General features: G+C 40.8%; 1 protein-coding gene across 1 annotated transcript; it reads right to left on the reverse strand.

Moving 5' to 3' along the window:
- Nucleotides 1-2,534: 2,534 nt before the first annotated feature.
- Nucleotides 2,535-3,359, reverse strand: LOC112185193 (probable CCR4-associated factor 1 homolog 11). Its single transcript, XM_024323399.1, has one exon. The coding sequence runs from the start codon at nucleotides 3,357-3,359 to the stop codon at nucleotides 2,535-2,537; it is 825 nt and encodes a 274-aa protein (XP_024179167.1).
- Between the last annotated feature and the right edge of the window lie 17,051 nt (nucleotides 3,360-20,410).

Raw genomic sequence — 20,410 nt, forward strand, 5'->3', positions numbered from 1 at the left:
CCTTCCAAGGGCAAGGAGTGGATCGGATCGTGGACATGAGAATCCTTCCGTCAGATGTTTCAAGTACAATATTTTAGGATCGCAGTTATAAATTCGGAAAAATATGTCATCGTTTGGATGTCGATCGGCTGGGTCAAACGATTAGGGGTTAATAACCCTATTTTTTGCCTACACAGCCTTCCAGGGGCAAGGAGTGGATCGGATCGTGCACTTGAGAATCCTTCCGGCAGATGTTTCAAGTACAATATTTTAGGATTGCAGTCAAAAATTCGGTAAAATCCGTCATCGTTTGTATGTCGATCGGCTGGGTCAAACGATTAGGGGTTAATAACCCTATTTTTTGCCTACACAACCTTCCAAGGGCAAGGAGTGGATCGGATCGTGCACATGAGAATCCTTCCGTCAGATGTTTCAAGTACAATATTTTAGGATCGCAGTTAAAAATTCCGAAAAATCCGTCATCGTTTGGATGTCGATCGGCTGGGTCAAACGATTAGGGGTTAATAACCCTATTTTTTCCCTATACAAACTTCCCAGGGAAAGGATTTGATCGGATCGTGCACTTGAGAATCCTTCCGTCAGACGTCCCAAGTACAATATTTTAGGATTCCATACGAAAATTCGGCAAAATCCGTCATCGGTAGGATGTCGATCGGCTGGATCAAACGACTAGGGGTTAATAACCCTATTTTTTGCCTATACAACCTTCTATGGGCAAGGATTTGATCGGATCGTGCACTTGAGAATCCTTCCGTCAGACGTCCCAAGTACAATATTTTAGGATTCCATTCGAAAATTCGGCAAAGTCCGTTATCGGTAGGATGTCGATCGGCTGAGTCAAACAACTAGGGGTTAATAACCTTATTTTTTCCTATACAACCTTCCAAGGGCAAGGATTTGATCGGATCGTGCACTTGAGAATCCTTCCGTTAGACGTCCCAAGTATAATATTTTAGGATTCCAGTCAAAAATTCGGATAAATCCGTCATCGTTAGGAGGTCGATCGGCTTAGTCAAACGACTAGGTTTTAATAACCCTCTTTTTTTCACTACATGCTTCAAAGAGCAAAGGTAAAGTTGGATTGTGAGATTAAGATACCATCCGTTAGATGTGTCAAGTACATCATTTTAGGCTTTGGGTAAAAAATTCAGAAAATTCGGTAATAATTATTACGTCGATCTGCTCGGTCAATTGACCAATATTTTTTTTCTTATTTCTATTAACTCGCACTTCGAATGGCTAGACTGTTAACGGGTCACATTTTTGAGACACAATATTAAAGTACACGTCACCTTGAGTTTTTGAGAATTTTTATGAATTTTTGTCGACCCCAGAGCTATTTATTACAATTTTTAGAAGTTTTAGAATTAAAAAAATTATTTATGTATTATATTCTTAAAAACATATCAATTATTTATTACAAAATAATTTTTAGAGGTGCGATCTGGACCGTACACTCTGGAGCTTTTGATCTGCACCGTTAATTGATTTTTAATATATATATATATATAAATATATATATATATATATATCGGCCTCGCCGGCATCGGCCAGAAACTCGCCGCGACTACGACTCCGCCAAGCTCCCCCAAATCTCCGACGGCTCCGTCCTCCCCACCACCCTCTTCCAGGCCACCGGCCACGCCCCCGGTAACCTCGGCTTCACCGATCTTTCCGGCGGAAAAGTCGGCTTCGGCTCCGCCGCAATCGGGCTGAGAAGAACACCACTGCAGTTGCGCAATCTCTGCCCCGGCAGACGGAAGTGTAGGCCAGAATGGGATCGTGGCCACCCTCGACGGGTTGGCCCATGGAGGAGAGGTCCCAGATGAGGGCCTGTGAGTCGTCCCCAGCAGTGCAGACGGGTTGGCCCAAGCAACGGCTTTGACGCTGGCCTGGTGCCTCTGCAACTCGACGACCGGATGAGCAGGGAAGCGGATGTCGAGGACGCCGACCGGTTGTTTCTGTTCTGCAGGTGGTTTAATGGAAGAGGCTTCGAATCGTATGGAGGACGGAAGGAACCCCGTCGAGGACGAAGTCGGGGAACAGTCAACAACCCAACTGTTGCAGATCAGTGGGTCCCACGCCGTCAGCTTGCTTCTTCACTCGCCTGAAAACCGCGCGTGCTCTTCACTCGCCGGATTTAACCGTGGTCCACCTGGACCCTGGTCCATATTAGAATTTTTGCTAAGTTTTTCACACTTTGTAACTTTCGTAGTGGTTGGTAGCTCATGAAATAACAATTGATTGATTCCTTCTACACAATGGGGAATGAGCTACCGATAAAAATTTGTTTTTCAATTTTTTGGGTTGATAGCAGGGAAAATTACTCAAATTAGACGGCATAATATATGAGGGTTATAACACCTACATGTCAAATTTAACACTATATAATTCTACTTTTCAGAAAAGAAAAGAAAAAAAAACGTAGGCAGCCTTCAATAAAAAAATAAAAGATAAAGTCAGATACAAGAAGAAAAAAGAACAAGATGAACAATTAAAACGGCCTTAAAGTCATCATAAACTATACTGACATGTTACATTGAGCTCAGCTTGATGAAGCTTAGATATGTCAACAGACTATCAGAGCCGGCCTGGTGACTCTTGCCGGCCACACGTGCAATCCCCAGTTTCTCCGCCACTTTGGTCAAACCGCCTTTCAGTGTCGGAAACGAGTTCATCATGTCCTTGACATCACAAACCCTATCCCCAAAGTAGATCCTTTCAGCCTTCTTGTACTCCTCAAAATCGTCTGGCAACTTTTGTCCAGTGAGGATCTTGGTGAAGTAGCCCAAATCAGATGAGATCTGGAAACCCACCCATGTCAACTCTACCAATCTGTTTTCTAACAGCCCAACTTCCCGACACATTCTCGCGAACTCATGCGAAGGTATACCATCCTCCTTGTTTCTCCAGAAATCGATTCCGTGACGCTTAAGTAACTCAATTGAGCGCTTGATATGCTTGTGATCTTCACGGTCAATATCAAAGTCGCTGAAATTGAACTCCCAGGTGTAGATGTTTTGGTTAAGGTCTGCGAGTGTGAGACCCAACTGGATTATGTTGGTGTCGTTCACGTTCTTCTTCATCATCATATACTTGTACAGAGGGTCATGGAGACGGCCTTTGTCACAATCATAAATTGTGCCAGGGAATTCTGTGTCTATAGAAGCGAACCAGCGGCCACCTTGGCTAATTAGTTTCCAAATCTGCGAAAACGCAGGCACAAAATTGCTCTTCCAAACCGGATATATAACGCCAGGTATAGGAAGAGGGTCGGGATCATGCATGGGCAGCAGTACTCCATTGTACCCAAGTAAGGATTTATGACCGGCACAGGAGGTGAGGGAAACTGCAGACATGGTGTACCTTCGACAGCTTGCATCTTGTTTAAAATCTATAATTTTTCGATGATTTTCCGAATTAGTACGTTCAGAGAACAACGAGGGGAAGAAGGCATAGGGGGCAGTCATGCATTATATAGATATACAGCATTACCAAATCGAGGAAGTACTAATAGGATTTAGGCTGTTTGCGTACAATCCCTTATCCACTTTTATTCATACTTTTTCTTAATTTCTGATAAGTTAATTTATTTTGATTGGAATAGGAATTCAAACCCAATAAGGAATCAGGTAACATGTAATTCGTAGGATATTCTCAATCTTATTCCTGAAAGGAAAAAGTATCATAGCGGATTAAATTATTCTCAATCTATTTCCTAAAAGGAAAAGTTTATCTAATACTCACATCCCTTAGAACTGCTTGATCAGTTTGTTTGTGAAATATGAAGGCATAAGCTGGTTGAAATTCATCCCTTAAAAGTCAACTTACACCTCCTTTTTTGTTTTAATCTATTATGTAAATCTGAATTTGGCAATTTAAGTAATTATTAACAAGGAAGCATCAATACAAACAAATATTTTTGAGGTCTGCATACTTTTCCGTAAAACTGTGGAGCCATATGACATGGCCGCTCCACCAAAAACCAACTCCTAACGATAAACCATTTTAAGAAAAAAGTTCTTTTTATTAAAAATTTACTAAAAACTCGGGAAGGCCAAGCCAAATTACTCATCTATACTATTATTAAGAGAAGAGGGTTTGTTAGCCAAAATAAAAAAATTTGACAGATTTAACCTTGAAAGATTAAAAAACTTTGAAAATAAATTAAATCATAATGATAAATATGACAATTACAAAATAGATTTTTATTAAAAAAATAAAAAATAAATTTTCCCATCTCCACTTTTCTCTCCTACTATTCTCTATGCAATAACTGTATTTTATTTTATTTTTTAGGGAAATTCGTCCAAACAGTGTCTGAACTTTTCCAGACTATTAATTTTCATACCTATACTTTGAAAAATGTCATAATGGTACCTGAAGTTTTGGCCCCGACCCAATTTCCGTACCTAGCAACAGTAAAGTCGTCAAGGGCGTTAAATTTTGAGGGGTAAATCTGGAACTTCAGGTATTCTCAAAGGAAAATCTTCTAAACAGTGTCTGAACTTTTTCAAACTATTAATTTTCATACCTATACTTTGAAAAATATCAAAATGGTACCTGACGATTTAAGCCCGACCCAATATTCATACCTAGGAACAGTAAAACGGTTGACTCCGTTGAACAGTACCAGAAAAGTATGTCAATAACTACCGTTGGGTTCAAATATTGCCCCCCAGACCTAGAAGTCAAAGGTCTTCGTCTTACCTCAGTTGAGAGCCGCAGAACTCAGCTACCTACCTCAGTTTTCTATCAGGAGAAAAAATTGAACTCGGGTTCTTTACTCCTAACAGAAGCTCTGGTACTAGAAGATATGTTGGAATTCGCTATTACAGATCGAATCCACAATGTGAGGCGTCAACCACCCAATTATTCCCTCTCAGTGATGGCTTCGCCGGCAACGCGATCTTCTCCAGCATCTTCTCTGCTTCGATTTCAATCAAAAATCCCAAAACCCACAATCCAAAAAATCAAATTCAATTATTTGCAGCTGAAATCAATTTCAATTTTTCTTTTTTTGATGGGTTTGGGAGAAGACAACAGAGAAGAAGGAAAGAAAAGTCGTGATTAGGTAGATGCATGTGGAAATTTTGGTAGCTATAACAGCAAAAATGGTTTGGTTTGCAAGTGTTTGCTCGGTTTTAAGCCTAGTTCACCAGATAATTGGAATCATGGAGATTATTCGGGTGGATGCACAAGGAAATTTCAATGCTTTAGGTTGGAATCCGACGAGTCTGATAGCAAAGGAATCTGAAATTTTGGTAATTCCACTTTGGGTCAAGTCTGGGTCCGATCTCTGTCAAAACGGGATGTCGTAGTTTGGGCAATCTGCTAGACAGCCTTGACGCGGGACCCTAAGTCAGGTTCTGGGGTGTCGGAGGACGATTCCGAATTCAGGTCGTCGATGTAGATGAAGGTCGGGTTCCGATCAAGTATGGGTCTGAGCACAACTGTTGGCGGTAGTCTGGCATCGTACGCCGATCTTCCTGAGTTCTTCTGGATACGGGTATATGAATATTTAGATCTAAGTATACCATGTTGATATTGGTATTTGAATCTCGTATTGGGCATGGTAGTTATTGGCATACTTTTCTGGTACTGTTCAACGGAGTCAACCGTTTTACTGTTCCTAGGTATGAATATTGGGTCGGGCTTAAATCGTCAGGTACCATTTTGATATTTTTCAAAGTATAGATATGAAAATTAATAGTCTGGAAAAGTTCAGACACTGTTTAGAAGATTTTCCCTTGAGAATACCTGAAGTTCCAGATTTACCCCTCAAAATTTAACGCCCTTGACGACTTTACTGTTGCTAGATACAGAAATTAGGTCGGGGCCAAAACTTCAGGTACCATTATGACATTTTTCAAAGTATAGGTATGAAAATTAATAGTCTGGAAAAGTTCAGACACTGTTTGAACGAATTTCCCTATTTTTTAATTATCTTTTAAAAAAATCTATTACACATGCAGAGCATGTATGAAGAACTCTAGTAGCTCATGATAGTTTTTCGAGATTATGTGTGGTCAGTTTACATGATAGAATTTGAATCACGTTTCTATTGACGTGCAAATTCCTTTTGCGATTTTTGTTATTTTAAGCCTATTATATCGCTCCTATCTTTGATCTTGGGGAGACAATGAGGCCCAATTTGACATAGCTTTTACAATGTAAAAAATTGCTTAACTTATAGTGAAATTTAATAAAACAACTTATTGCAATTCCTACTTATAAAAATCGATAAAAAGAGCTACAACTACTTATGATTTAAGCTAAGCTATCTCAAACTGGGCCTGAATCAGTTACAATGATTGAAATTGTGTTCAAAATGGAAAATTCTGCAATATATGTTAACATACGACATACATACAATTACCATACATTAGATGAACAAAAGGAGAAAATAGCGACTTATACTTTCTGGATGTACTCAAGTATCGTATTATTAAGATCCCTTATCTGATTGTTGCAAAATACTTTTCAGACATCAGTTTACTAGGTAGTCAGCAGGAAGCATGACAAGACAAATAATTGAATTAACTATTTAAATTAATGGAGTTTCATTTGAGCAAGTAACATGAAGACATGATCCGCTTAGAATACCTCACAGACAGATGACTTTAAAATAGTAGAGTAAAAAATTAGAAGGCAAGCTTTACATTGATAGACCCTGAGAAACATTCTATACATTCATATCGAGAACCAACTGAACCCATAAGTCAATCAGTTTACTAAAAGGATAAACTATAAAAATGACTAAAAATCCTGCAGAAATTTAAGACATGAAGAATGAGAAAAGTAAAGGTATCGGAATGACAGGACCTTGGAAGCTCAAACTGACAATTTATTGAATTTAATACACATGCCATTTTCTTTAAAAGCACATTCATAATCGGAACATCATTTCCCAGGAATTCTTTTAAGATTCTCAGCAATTAGTACAGATAGGAATGCAGTACCTTCAATGATGGTGCAAGTTGGAAAAAGTCCCCAACAATGAAATCAATGTAATCTTCCACTCCATATATTCTTGCATTGTTAATGGCCATATTAACTTTAAGGGGATCAATTTCAATAGCAACAACATGATAACACCTGAGAGACAAAAGAAAAAAAGATACTAAGCTCCTAGCCTCCTACACAAACCAGAACTTTATGAAAATTCAAAAGTATCTCCACCAATGCAGGAATGGCCCTTGAATATACCAAAGGTTCAACTCCTCATCTCCACTCTATAAGGCAATCCCAACAGAATTCAAGATACAGAACTGTAATACCCCGAAAATTCATATTATTTTCCGAGGACATTTTAGAATGATTTCGTGGTCATGGAAGGAAGTACGAAGCTTTGAGGAGTTGTGAAATTAGTTCGAACGAATTTATTTTGAAATCGAAGTCATTTAGGGGGGTCTCAAAAAGTGACTTTTTATACGTACCGAATTTGGGAAAATTTCCTTCATGAAAGTTGTAGAGCTCATCGATACGATCGTGTGCATATGTGGAACGCAATATTCGGAGTTCGTATGATTAAGTTATGAATATTTGAAAATTGAGAATTTTCTATAAATAGGGAAATTCTGATTTTTTTCATAAGGACGAAAATTTGTCCATTTTGCTGAACAGTCTCTCCCACCTTCCGCTCTCTCTCTCTCGCTCGAAACCCTCCCCACCTTCGCCGACCCGCTGACCCGACCCGGTCGAACGACCCTCTTCCGGGCACCTCCATCCCCGGACCCGGCCCTCCTCGGGCTCGCCTCACTCCTGCCAGCCAGTCCCCAAGGTCGCCCTGCCCAGCCGCCGCCCTCAAGTGGAGATCGGAGCGACCTAGGCTGATCATTTCGGACCCTATCGGAATGCCTACTTCCGGCGACCCCCAGACGGATTTCTTCGAGTTTTTGGGTTGTCCTCTTCCCCCTGATCATCCTCATACCCTTCTTTCTTGACGATTTTGAGTATAGAGTGGTAGATCAAGGATTGAAGCCAACGGTTCTAAACGAATCTGATCAGATCAGACGACTGAGATTAATCCGAACTTCAAAGCTTGATCTAGGACGATCTAGGCCGAACCAGACTTAGCTCCAGGTATGAAAGTTGATCAACCTTTCATTTTGAAGAAGTTTGTAGTTGACGACTTTTGCATCGGAGGTGGTTGACCCGGCTTTGACCACCGGTTTGACCGCCGCTTGTGGCGGCGCGTCCGGCCATATTTTTGTGTTCTGTTTTCAGTTTATTCATCTATGCATCCATACGAGCGTTTTGATATATTATAAGGTTATTTTAGAAAAAGTTGATAAATAGTGGATTTACGTTTTAACGTTTATCTTCGGTTTTCGATCTGTGAAGATCAGACCATCGGTTTTACTTCAAATTTTAATATGTTGATCGTATGACTGTCCCGGCGACTTTGTGAGGTCACGGGCGAAGATCCGACCGTTGGATCTTCGTATAATTGTGATTTAGTGATTCGGAAGGCGATTCGTGAGAATCCGACCGTCGGATTTTCATGAAATTTTGTGGAGATGTTTATAAGGATGATTCAGGAAGATCTGACCGTTGGATCTTCGTGATATTTTTGGAGGATGATCCTAAGGGCGATCCGTGAGGATCCGACCGTTGGATCATCATATAATTTCGATCCGACCGTTGGATCATCTTTAATTTTGATCCGATCGTTGGATCATCTTTATTTTCGAATCCGACCGTTGGATCGTCTTTATTTTCGAATCCGACCGTTGGATTGTCTTTATTTTCAAATCTGACCGTTGGATCACCTTTATTTTCGAATCCGACCATTGGATTGTAGTATTTGTGTGGTTTATGAATTATTTGCTAAGTTAAGATCGTATCTGATTAGGTGATTGACGGTTTGAGTTGGTGGACGATTGTGAATCGTTGTTTGCGCTGTTAAGAAGACGCAGCTGGATTAAAGGTGAGTAAACCTCACGCGGTTCATATTACGAACCGATTACTTTTAATTAATTTATTTGTCGTAATTGTGTGAAAAATATTTATGGAATAAATATTTGTTTTTAATCACATGGACTTGATCAGCTACGGTCCATAGGTAAGTAAAATGATTTTAATTATACAAAATGAATTTCACGATTTTTATGCGTGAACTATAGTTGGTATTAGTGGTCATTCCTGAGTGGGTGATTACGTATATATATATTTACGTGATTATATGTGGAATGGTGTGACATTGAAGAGTGTGGAATTGTGGTGATTAATTTTCTTCCGAGCTTTAGCCATTCTCTCTCAAACTCTTCAGCCTTCTCTTCTCAAATCTCCAGTCCTTCCCTCACTCATCATCAATTCCTTCTCCTCCCGATCTTCTCTTCCATCAAGTTGATTCAGTCTCATCTTTCCTATGAACTTTCAGATCTCCAACACCACTTCATCAACTTCAATCCTTCTAACAACAATTTCCCTCAAACACTCAACAACTTTAATCTTCGATTATCACATCCTCTCAACCCATCACCATGGAACCACAAACTCTGCAACTAATGGAGCTTCAAACCCAGCAACAAATGGAACTACAACAACAGCAACCAACTGAGGAGGGAGGAAGCAACCAAGCAGCCGGGAGTAGTGCCAACACGCCTATTAGGCCAACCAATAACCGGTGGACTCCCACACCAGCTCAACTAAGAATCCTCCAGGAGCTTTACTACGACAAGGCGCTTAAAAACCCAACTCCAGAGCAGATTCAAGGGATCTGTCTCCATCTGAAACCGTATGGGCAGATCAAGGACAAGAACGTCTTCTTTTGGTTCCAGAACCTCAAGGCTCGTGAGAGGCAGAAGTTGAAGGAAATTCGGAACGTTCGGGTTGGTGGATCTCTCGATCTCAAATTTGGATCCACAAGTTCTACTGATGGTGGCAGATCCATGGATCTCAACTTTGGTTCCACTGGTTCTACTGGTGATGATGGATTGATCGATCTAACCCTTGGGTCATGCGTCGGCTATGGTGTTGACCCATATTCCTCCTCACATTTCAACGCTAATACCAATACTACCTATTTTTGTACAACAGGAGGACAATCATTCATGGAACGAGGAGGAGGAGATCACCAGGAGGTCGAGACTCTTCCCCTGTTCCCCATGCACGGTGAAGACATCCTTGGTAACCCGAAGACTACATCCGAGGAAGGTAGCGCATTTGGTTACTATTCCGGTGGCTCAGGCGGTTACAACAGTGGCTCTCATGTTTCTCTTGAGCTCAGCCTCAACCCATCCGGAGCCACTGATTTAGCTTAGTATAGCATAGTCCTCAGTTTGTTTATTTTGTAATATAACTAAATCAATAAGATTGGATGCATGTCGTAATTTCTTTAAACAACCAACAACGACACCAAGGGTCGAACCTTGGTCACTCCTTACTCTTTCAAAACCTTTGTCAACTATGCTGCACGCCTCAATCAAAATAATGCATCACAAAACAATTATTTCAAAATCCAACAATCAATTTAGTCACCCAGTGGTCTAGCTAGTATCCTCTGAGTCAAACCGAGCACAAACAATTCCATCGCTAGAATTATGAATTAATAAAACTAAACGCTTCCTGAGTTGACTAGGAAAACCCTCACCTTAGAGTTACACTTACAACACTTATAAAATCTCAACCATTTCATCAATTAAATGCTCCATCAACATACCTCAATTCAAACCCTAAGATTTTACGATTCATACATCGAATCAACTCCATACCGCATAGTAATTCACTTGAACCACTATGGATACCCAATCATGTCACTATCATCAATACCCAAAATTGTATTTAACCATTTCACCTAAAATCCATAACCACAGAAACACACTCTCGTCCAAGATCATTAACAAAGAGTTGATTCTAATTCTCCCCATTATCTATCAACCAAAATCAAACTCTATTTCAAAACTTTAAGTGTCCCGCCTACTTAGACTTAAAACAGCCGTTTTCATTAATATAAACTCACGTGTTATATTTATTATGTCAAGAGCGACATAAATAAATAAAAGGGAATGCAAGGTTTCGAACCCTTAACCTGTTGTACAAAAGCTTTGCCCCCAACCACTGGAGCACAAGCTGTGCTTAATACAATGTGTACAAATTTTATACTTATTATGTCATAAACGAACATAATAAAAATAAACGAGAGGCGAGGTTCGAACCTCGGACCTCTGGTACACAAACTCAGCCTTCAACCACTCGAGCGCGAGCTGCCCACGTTATTATCCATACCATTATTTTTATTTAAACCAAGCTGTTTCAACTGTTTTCAACAATCCAGCCCAAAACACCCAAAACTGTTGCAGAATCCGGCCCAATGAATTACACCAACCATTTCAGAAACTCAGCCCATCGGGCCTCCACCCACAACTACAGTGAGTGCATTGATCAGAGACAAGTCCAGGTACGGCCCACTTGCCACGGCTTATCCCTTCCGTGATTTACGGCAGTCAAATTTACTTTAGGCTAAAGCTGTCTGCCACAGCGCCTCGAGATTCCCTCGGTCCCCTTACACGCTCTCCACGCGCCAACAGCTATAAACATGATAAGTCACATATAAATGTGATAAGTTACATATAAATATGATAAGTCACATCTCAAATCATAATAAATAAATCACCACAATTCCACACTCTTCAATGTCACACCATTCCACATATAATCACGTAAATATATATATACGTAATCACCCACTCAGGAATGACCACTAATACCAACTATAGTTCACGCATAAAAATCGTGAAATTCATTTTGTATAATTAAAATCATTTTACTTACCTATGGACCGTAGCTGATCAAGTCCATGTGATTAAAAACAAATATTTATTCCATAAATATTTTTCACACAATTACGACAAATAAATTAATTAAAAGTAATCGGTTCGTAATATGAACAGCGTGAGGTTTACTCACCTTTAATCCAGCTGCGTCTTCTTAACAGAGCAAACAACGATTCACAATCGTCCACCAACTCAAACCGTCAATCACCTAATCAGATACGATCTTAACTTAGGAAATAATTCATAAACCACACAAATACTACAATCCAATGGTCAGATTCTAAAATAAAGACGATCCAACGGTCGGATTCGAAAATAAAGATGATCCAACGGTCGGATCCGAAAATAAAGGCGATCCAACGGTCAGATTCGAAAATAAAGATGATCCAACGATCGGATATCCAACACCTAAGAAGTATAGTATGCTTGGCTAATACACGTATAACACTTAAAACACAGTATAAGTCAAATACAAGTCCATATTAACCAAGTCAATACTACAGGGAAGGTATTCACGTTCCTAAAACGACTTAGCGGCCTAAACAACTCCCAACACTCACACATACCCAATGACTTAGCCAATACCGAAGAGCACACGATGGGGATCCGCTGCAAACGGGCCATCACTCGGAAGGTATTGACACGTCACCAAATATGTATAACTGGCGTTCTTCGGACTCCCTGTCCTCAGAGCACTACCTTCCAACACTCTATACATCCCCCAATGTCCATCATAAAATCCACATGACTCAGTAATCATGATTATCACATATAAATATGGTAAGTCACATATAAATATGGTAAGCCACATATAAAGTCACATATAAATATGATAAATCACATATAAATGTGATAAGTCACATATAAATATGATAAGTCACATCTCAAATCATAATAAATAAATCACCACAATTCCACACTCTTCAATGTCACACCATTCCACATATAATCACGTAAATATATATATACGTAATCACCCACTCAGGAATGACCACTAATATTCTTTTCCTTTGGAGTGAACAGTCGCTTCCTCAGAATGCACCTATTTATAGAACGAGGTGAGCAGATCTCCACCGTTGGATGGACGATCTCTGTGATTCATTCTACGCGTTGGATTAAAGTTGCCCGAAAACACGGAAAAGCTGTTGGCGCGTGGAGAGCGTGTAAGGGGACCGAGGGAATCTCGAGGCACTGTGGCAGACAGCTTTAGCCGAAAGTAAATTGGACTGCCGTAAATTACGGAAGGGATAAGCCGTGGCAAGTGGGCCGTACCTGGACTTGTCTCGGATCAATGCACTCACTGTAGTTGTGGGTGGAGGCCCGATGGGCTGAGTTTCTGAAATGGTTGGTGTAATTCATTGGGCCGGATTCTGCAACAGTTTTGGGTGTTTTGGGCTGGATTGTTGAAAACAGTAATGGTATGGATAATAACGTGGGCAGCTCGCGCTCGAGTGGTTGAAGGCTGAGTTTGTGTACCAGAGGTCCGAGGTTCGAACCTCGCCTCTCGTTTATTTTTATTATGTTCGTTTATGACATAAAAAGTATAAAATTTGTACACATTGTATTAAGCACAGCTTGTGCTCCAGTGGTTTGGGGCAAAGCTTTTGTACAACAGGTTAAGGGTTCAAAACCTTGCATTCCCTTTTATTTATTTATGTCGCTCTTGACATAATAAATATAACACATGAGTTTATATTAATGAAAACAGCTCTTGCTTCAGTGGTTGGGAGCAAAACCTTCGTGTTAGAGGTCGGGAGTTCGAGCCTTACCTCTTGCATTATTTTTGAATCGTGTATACGCTCAGTATACGGACGTATTTTTATACGTCGAGTCGTATCCTTGGTGTATACGCTCTATATACAGACGTATTTTTATACGTCGAGTCGTATCCTTGTAGTTTTCTACAGTTTATTCTGTATAAACTACAGAAAACTTTAATCGGGAGAAATAAACTTGCGATTAAATTTCAGGACGAAATTTCTTTAAGGAGGGTAGATTGTAATACCCCGAAAATTCATATTATTTTCCGAGGACATTTTAGAATGATTTCGTGGTCATGGAAGGAAGTACGAAACTTTGAGGAGTTGTGAAATTAGTTCGAACAAATTTATTTTGAAATCGAAGTCATTTAGGGGGGTCTCAAAAAGTGACTTTTTATACGTACCGAATTTGGGAAAATTTCCTTCATGAAAGTTGTAGAGCTAGTCAATACGATCGTGTGCATATGTGGAACGTAATATTCGGAGTTGGTATGATTAAGTTATGAATATTTGAAAATTGGGAATTTTCTATAAATAGGGAAATTCTGATTTTTTTTCATAAGGACGAAAATTTGTCCATTTTGCTGAACAGTCCCTCCCCCCTTCCGCTCTCTCTCTCGCTCGAAACCCTCCCCACCTTCGCCGACCAGCTGACCCGACCCGGTCGAACGACCCTTTTCCGGGCACCTCCATCCCCGGACCCGGCCCTCCCCGGGCTCGCCTCACTCCGCCCAGCCAGTCCCCAAGGTCGCCCTGCCCAGCCGCCGCCCTCAAGTGGAGATCGGAGCGACACAGACTGATCATTTCGGACCCGATCGGAATGCCTACTTCCGGCGACCCCCAGACGAATTTCTTCGAGTTTTTGGGTTGTCCTCTTCCCCCTGATCATCCTCATACCCTTCTTTCTTGACGATTTTGAGTATAGAGTGGTAGATCAAGGATTGAAGCCGACGGTTCTAAACGAATCAGATCAGATCAGACGGCTGAGATTAATCCGAACTTCAAAGCTTGATCTAGGACGATGTAGGCCGAACCAGACTTAGCTCCAGGTATGAAAGTTGATCACCCTTTCATTTTGAAGAAGTTTGTAGTTGACGACTTTTGCATCGGAGGTGGTTGACCCGGCGTTGACCGCCGCAGTTGACCACCGGTTTGACCGCCGCTTGTGGCGGCGCGTGGCGGCTCGTCCGGCCATATTTTTGTGTTCTGTTTTCAGTGTATTCATCTATGCATCCATAGGAGCGTTTTGATATATTATAACGTTATTTTAGAAAAAGTTGATAAATAGTGGATTTACGTTTTTACGTTTATCTTCGGTTTTCGATATGTGAAGATCAGACCATCGGTTTTACTTCAAATTTTAATATGTTGATCGTATGACTGTCCCGGTGACTTTGTGAGGTTACGGGCGAAGATCCGATCGTTGGATCTTCGTATAATTGTGATTTAGTGATTCGGAAGGCGATTCGTGAGAATCCGACCGTCGGATTTTCATGAAATTTTGTGGAGATGTTTATAAGGATGATTCAGGAAGATCCAACCGTTTGATCTTCGTGATATTTTTGGAGGATGATCCTAAGGGCGATCCGTGAGGATCCGACCGTTGGATCATCTTTAATTTCGATCCGATCATTGGATCATCTTTAATTTTGATCCGATCGTTGGATCATCTTTATTTTCGAATCCGACCGTTGGATCGTCTTTATTTTCGAATCCGACCGTTGGATTGTCTTTATTTTCGAATCCGACCGTTGGATTGTCTTTATTTTCAAATCTGACCGTTGGATCACCTTTATTTTCGGATCCGACCGTTGGATCATCTTTATTTTCGAATCCGACCGTTGGATCATCTTTATTTTCGAATCCGACCGTTGGATCGTCTTTATTTTAGAATCCGACCATTGGATTGTAGTATTTGTGTGGTTTATGAATTATTTTCTAAGTTAAGATCGTATCTGATTAGGTGATTGACGGTTTGAGTTGGTGGACGATTGTGAATCATTGTTTGCGCTGTTAAGAAGACGCAGCTGGATTAAAGGTGAGTAAACCTCACGCGGTTCATATTACGAACCGATTACTTTTAATTAATTTATTTGTCGTAATTGTGTGAAAAATATTTATGGAATAAATATTTGTTTTTAATCACATGGACTTGATCAGCTACGGTCCATAGGTAAGTAAAATGATTTTAATTATACAAAATGAATTTCACGATTTTTATGCGTGAACTATTGTTGGTATTAGTGGTCATTCCTGTGTGGGTGGTTACGTATATATATATTTACGTGATTATATGTGGAATGGTGTGACATCGAAGAGTGTGGAATTGTGGTGATTTATTTATTATGATTTGAGATGTGACTTATCATATTTATTTGTGACTTATCACATTTATATGTGACTTATCATGTTTATATGTGACATTATCATATTTATATGTGACTTATCACATTTATATGTGATTTATCATATTTATATGTGACTTTATATGTGGCTTACCATATTTATATGTGACTTACCATATTTATATGTGATAATCATGATTACTGAGTCATGTGGATTTTATGATGGATATTGGGGGATGTATAGAGTGTTGGAAGGTAGTTCTCTGAGGACAGGGAGTCCGAAGAACGCCGGTTAAATAATAACCGAGATGTAGTACTCTGAGGACGGGGAGTCCGAAGAACGCCGGTTAAATAATAACCGAGATGTAGTGCTCTGAGGACAGGGAGTCTGAAGAACGCCGGTTAAATAATAACCGAGATGTATATTGTTTATTTAAGCCTTAACCGAGGTGACAGATAACGATGTTGTTAGAAATCTAACGTGTTTTTGGTGTTGGGTCCAAATAGTTGGGATGGACCAAAGTGGTGATATTGTGGTTAGAAGAGTGTGGAAAAGTATTCGTTGTGGATTTCCCGTGTTTTGTTTGACGTTTCATCACAAATGTTTTGATTGTTGATTTTTACTTGAGTTAAAATACATATGTTATAAAATCAACATTCCTTTCTTATTTACTCACGAGCTGTCAAAAGCTTACCGGGTTTGGTGTTGTTGCAATCCCGGTATACTATTCAAATTGTGTAGTGGGTAATCATGCAGGTTAGGAGAATCAGGGCGGAGATCGTGCGGATTAGAGTATGGTTTTAGTTTTACAGCTTGTAAATTGTGAGGAGAGTGATGCTCAATTTGAGCTTTACATATTTACCTTGTCTAAGTGAGCTGTAATAATTAATTTGAGATTTGAAATTTGAGTGACTTGTGTTCTAGTTGATTTTTCATGCTTTGGATTTTGAATTAGTTTATTCAAAATTCGGGGTGTGACAAGAACTGTCAAAAAAAAAAAAACACTTTACTATCATATACGCAGATAACCTACAAAAATGTCGAGACAAGATTAGGGCCCTCATCATTGCATCTGCGTTTATAGTTCACTCTACCTAATTTACAATAAACCCTTAGTATCAAGCAGCAAAATTCTAACTCCGGTGAGCATAAAAAATTGCAAGCAACAAATGTCTACCAGCTTCAATGCATCATGCATGTATGTTCTTTTTTTTTTTTACCTTTTATCTCATGTAAACCATAAAGCTAAGAACTTGTCGAACTGGTAGTTAAGCAACTGTGAATCAACACCTAAGCTAAACAGAAACTTTAACAGAAACTTTTCGGCAGTCACAACAAACACACTCAAAACTTGGGACAACATTCCACTCACTAGTGATACATTCAAACAAAACCAAATGAGTAGACCAAAAACAGTGTTAGGGAACTCACAGTGATGCAAATTGAATGGCATTGCCTCCGACGCCGGCAAAGCAATCAATAACGACAGTTGCGTTTTCACACCTCTTGGCTTGTCTAATTGCAATTTGTTCAGGAGTGACAGGGTACCAGCCCTGTTCATCCAACTTGATTCCCTCATCATACCTCGAGAAAAGATCATATCTTTGAAACCAGTACTTCTCAACAAGAGGGCTCACCCCTTCTTCAGTTACTCTCCTTGTCTCATGGGTTTGAGCTGAGAAAGCCAAGAGGAAATAAAAATGTAAAACTAAAATAAAATATTGGAAACAGAATAACAGAAAATTGAAATTCTCAAAGAAAAGGGTCTGTTTGGGTTTGGGTTCGGGTTCAAACAAAAGAAGGAAACTTTATATTCACAAATATTCGGGAACACAAAAATACATAAAAGTTTTGCATTTTTCAGTAGCCGGACACCAAATACTGTACAGAATGTAAAACCCAAAATCATTTACTTCTGAGAATCAAGAGGAATTAAAAATGATTACTTGGCAGTTGCGAAAGCTTGGACCTTTTAGAGCGACGAGCCCTTCGCTGCTTTGAAAACTTCTTCGTCTTCATTCTCTATCGCTGGAATGAGAGCGAGAACTGAAAGGTGTTCTGACACTAAAATGAGCACTTAACTTTTCTTTTTCAGGGCTCTTTTCGGGGTTTTTTTTCCCTTGGTAAATGAAGCATTTTTGGATATTAATTGTTTGACACGGAAATTAGTGGGGTACAAACTGTCTCTTTTGAATGCGCGAGCGTGCCAGCACCGTGGGGTGCAGTCGTCGGGGCGTCTCTTGACCTGACTTCTTGATCAAGCGTTGTGGACGAGGAGAGCACCAACCTCCTCACAAGGCTCTTTTCCTGCCTTCCGAGAAAAGACTTCTTGCCTTACAGATAAGGGCTTTGGTTGTGATCTATTCACGTCACCGAATCGATACTCAACGTTGTAGGTTGAGCAGAGCAATCACTGGGAAGTTTGGAGAAAGCACAGGGTTTGCTAAAGCGTAACTTTAGCTTCGCGGGGGTTGCGAGGGCGTTACCCTTGCTTCGCTGGTAGTAACGGTGGCAGTAGCACTAACAGTCGGCTTTTGGAGAGACTAGGACTAGAAGTACGGTCACCTTCAACGAGGTTGAAGGTTTGCTCCGGGGAGGCTTGATAATCCGAGGGATTGATTGATTTGAGAGTCGTCTTTGATTTGTCCTTGAAACCTGGTATTTATACCTAGGGTTTCGACTGTTCCTTACCATAGAAGGATTATTGATTGAAGTTTCCTATTCAATCTCCGCTACCTGACTCCAACAAGGGCTCGTTTTCCTTATGGGTTTCGAAATGGGCGAAGCTGTAACCCAATTCCAAGTAGACTTATTTTTGGGCCGCAGCTATCGGCCTGTTATGCTAAATCCACTAAAGGATCTTGCCAAATTACTTTTGGGCTCAAACATTGGCCCCCAGGCCCTTAAATCGGACCCACAAGAATGTAATTGATTGAAGGGGGCTAAAACGATGTGTCTGATGACCGAAACGATATCATTAATTAGGGTTGCGTCTATTCGCTTGGCAAAACGTCTTTTCGTCGCATCGTTTCCCTCACAAAATCTTTTATTTAAATCCCGCAGCCACTCCAAACCTGTCACATCATAAACTCTTCAGTGTCCTAAAACCCAGAAACTCTTTGTCCCAAACAATTCTCCTTACAGAAACCCAGAAATGGCTCCTCCAAAGAAAATAGTTATCGATCAAGAGGAAGAACTCAACGAGAAAGCTGCTCGCACTTGGGGAACCGAAATTGGTGCTCGCTGTCGTCTCCACACCAATATCCAGAGACCACTGCTTCTCAGGCTCCCAAATCAACATGTCGAACTGGGCCCGACACCGCGAGATTCCATTCCAGACGACGCCATTGCCCTCTACTGCCTGCCCATCAGTCGACCCATTCTGGCCCTCCGAAGGACCCCTAAAGATTTCAGCAGTTAGGGTGCCCAAAAACATTGAGCGAAAATAGGGTACTGGCCATCCTCGATCAGGGCGGCGGAGCTTTCTTGGTATCGCGAAGTGCGAGTGCGAGATCTGGCTCGCTGGAACGCAACAGGTATTACCCAAACCATTGATTTATGCTTTCGCCTTCCTCGCGGTGGCAATCGCTCGCCACTTGCTGCCTTCCTTTGCTTTTGGAATACTGCCACCAACACCTTTGATTTCCGTTTTGGCCAAATGAGTATTACATTATTGGATATTCTTACCATTACTGGATTGCCCATCGATGGTGAACCCTATCTGCATGGCGAATTCTATTCTGATAACTTCTCATCAATCATGGCCCAAACTGGTCGTGGCGTTCATAGCAGCTCCTATCCGCGGTGGCTGGCCTATTACCACAAAGAACACAATGCGACTGGTGGCATTGCTTTTATGAAGTATTGGCTCTGCAAGTTCATCTTCTGTATCTCCGCCAATAAGCCCATTGGTCCTTGGACTTTCCTGGCCACAACCCTCTACAATGGCCGCGTGGGGTTTGGACAACCAGTGTTGGGTGCCCTCTACCGTACTCTATACCAGGCCACCATGCATCCTTTCGAGACTAGCATCTCTGGCCCTTTTTGGATCCTTGATTTCTGGATTCAAACTTACTTTCCATTCTTCCGTCGCGACGATATTTCATTACTACCACAGGTTGACGCCCTTATTGGTCAATGGCTTTGTCGCTAGGCGAGGTACATATCCCTACCCTATTCTGAGTGTTTCTCATATTTGTACCTCCTGCACGAAATGCCTTACTGTGTCTTAGTACTCAATAGGAAATTCCCCACTCCTCTTGAAAATGGGTTCCTTCCTGGGGCTCCTAATTATAGTGATTGCGCGCGCCTGGCTTTTCATCGTGTGATCTCTTATTAAGATATTAGGCTTGCATTTGATGAACTCAGTTATGAGCTCTACGCTCCCAATCACTTCACTCGCCAGTTTGGCCTTATCCAACTAGTGCCATTCCCCCTCTATGATGCTTGGAAGTACAACACTTCTTGGCGCAGAATTGGCCCCTTGACTGGGCCTCCGTCAGTACAAAGCATGCTTGTACTGGT

This window comes from Rosa chinensis, chromosome 2 (assembly GCF_002994745.2).
Source record: "Rosa chinensis cultivar Old Blush chromosome 2, RchiOBHm-V2, whole genome shotgun sequence".
Lineage (NCBI taxonomy): Eukaryota > Viridiplantae > Streptophyta > Magnoliopsida > Rosales > Rosaceae > Rosa > Rosa chinensis.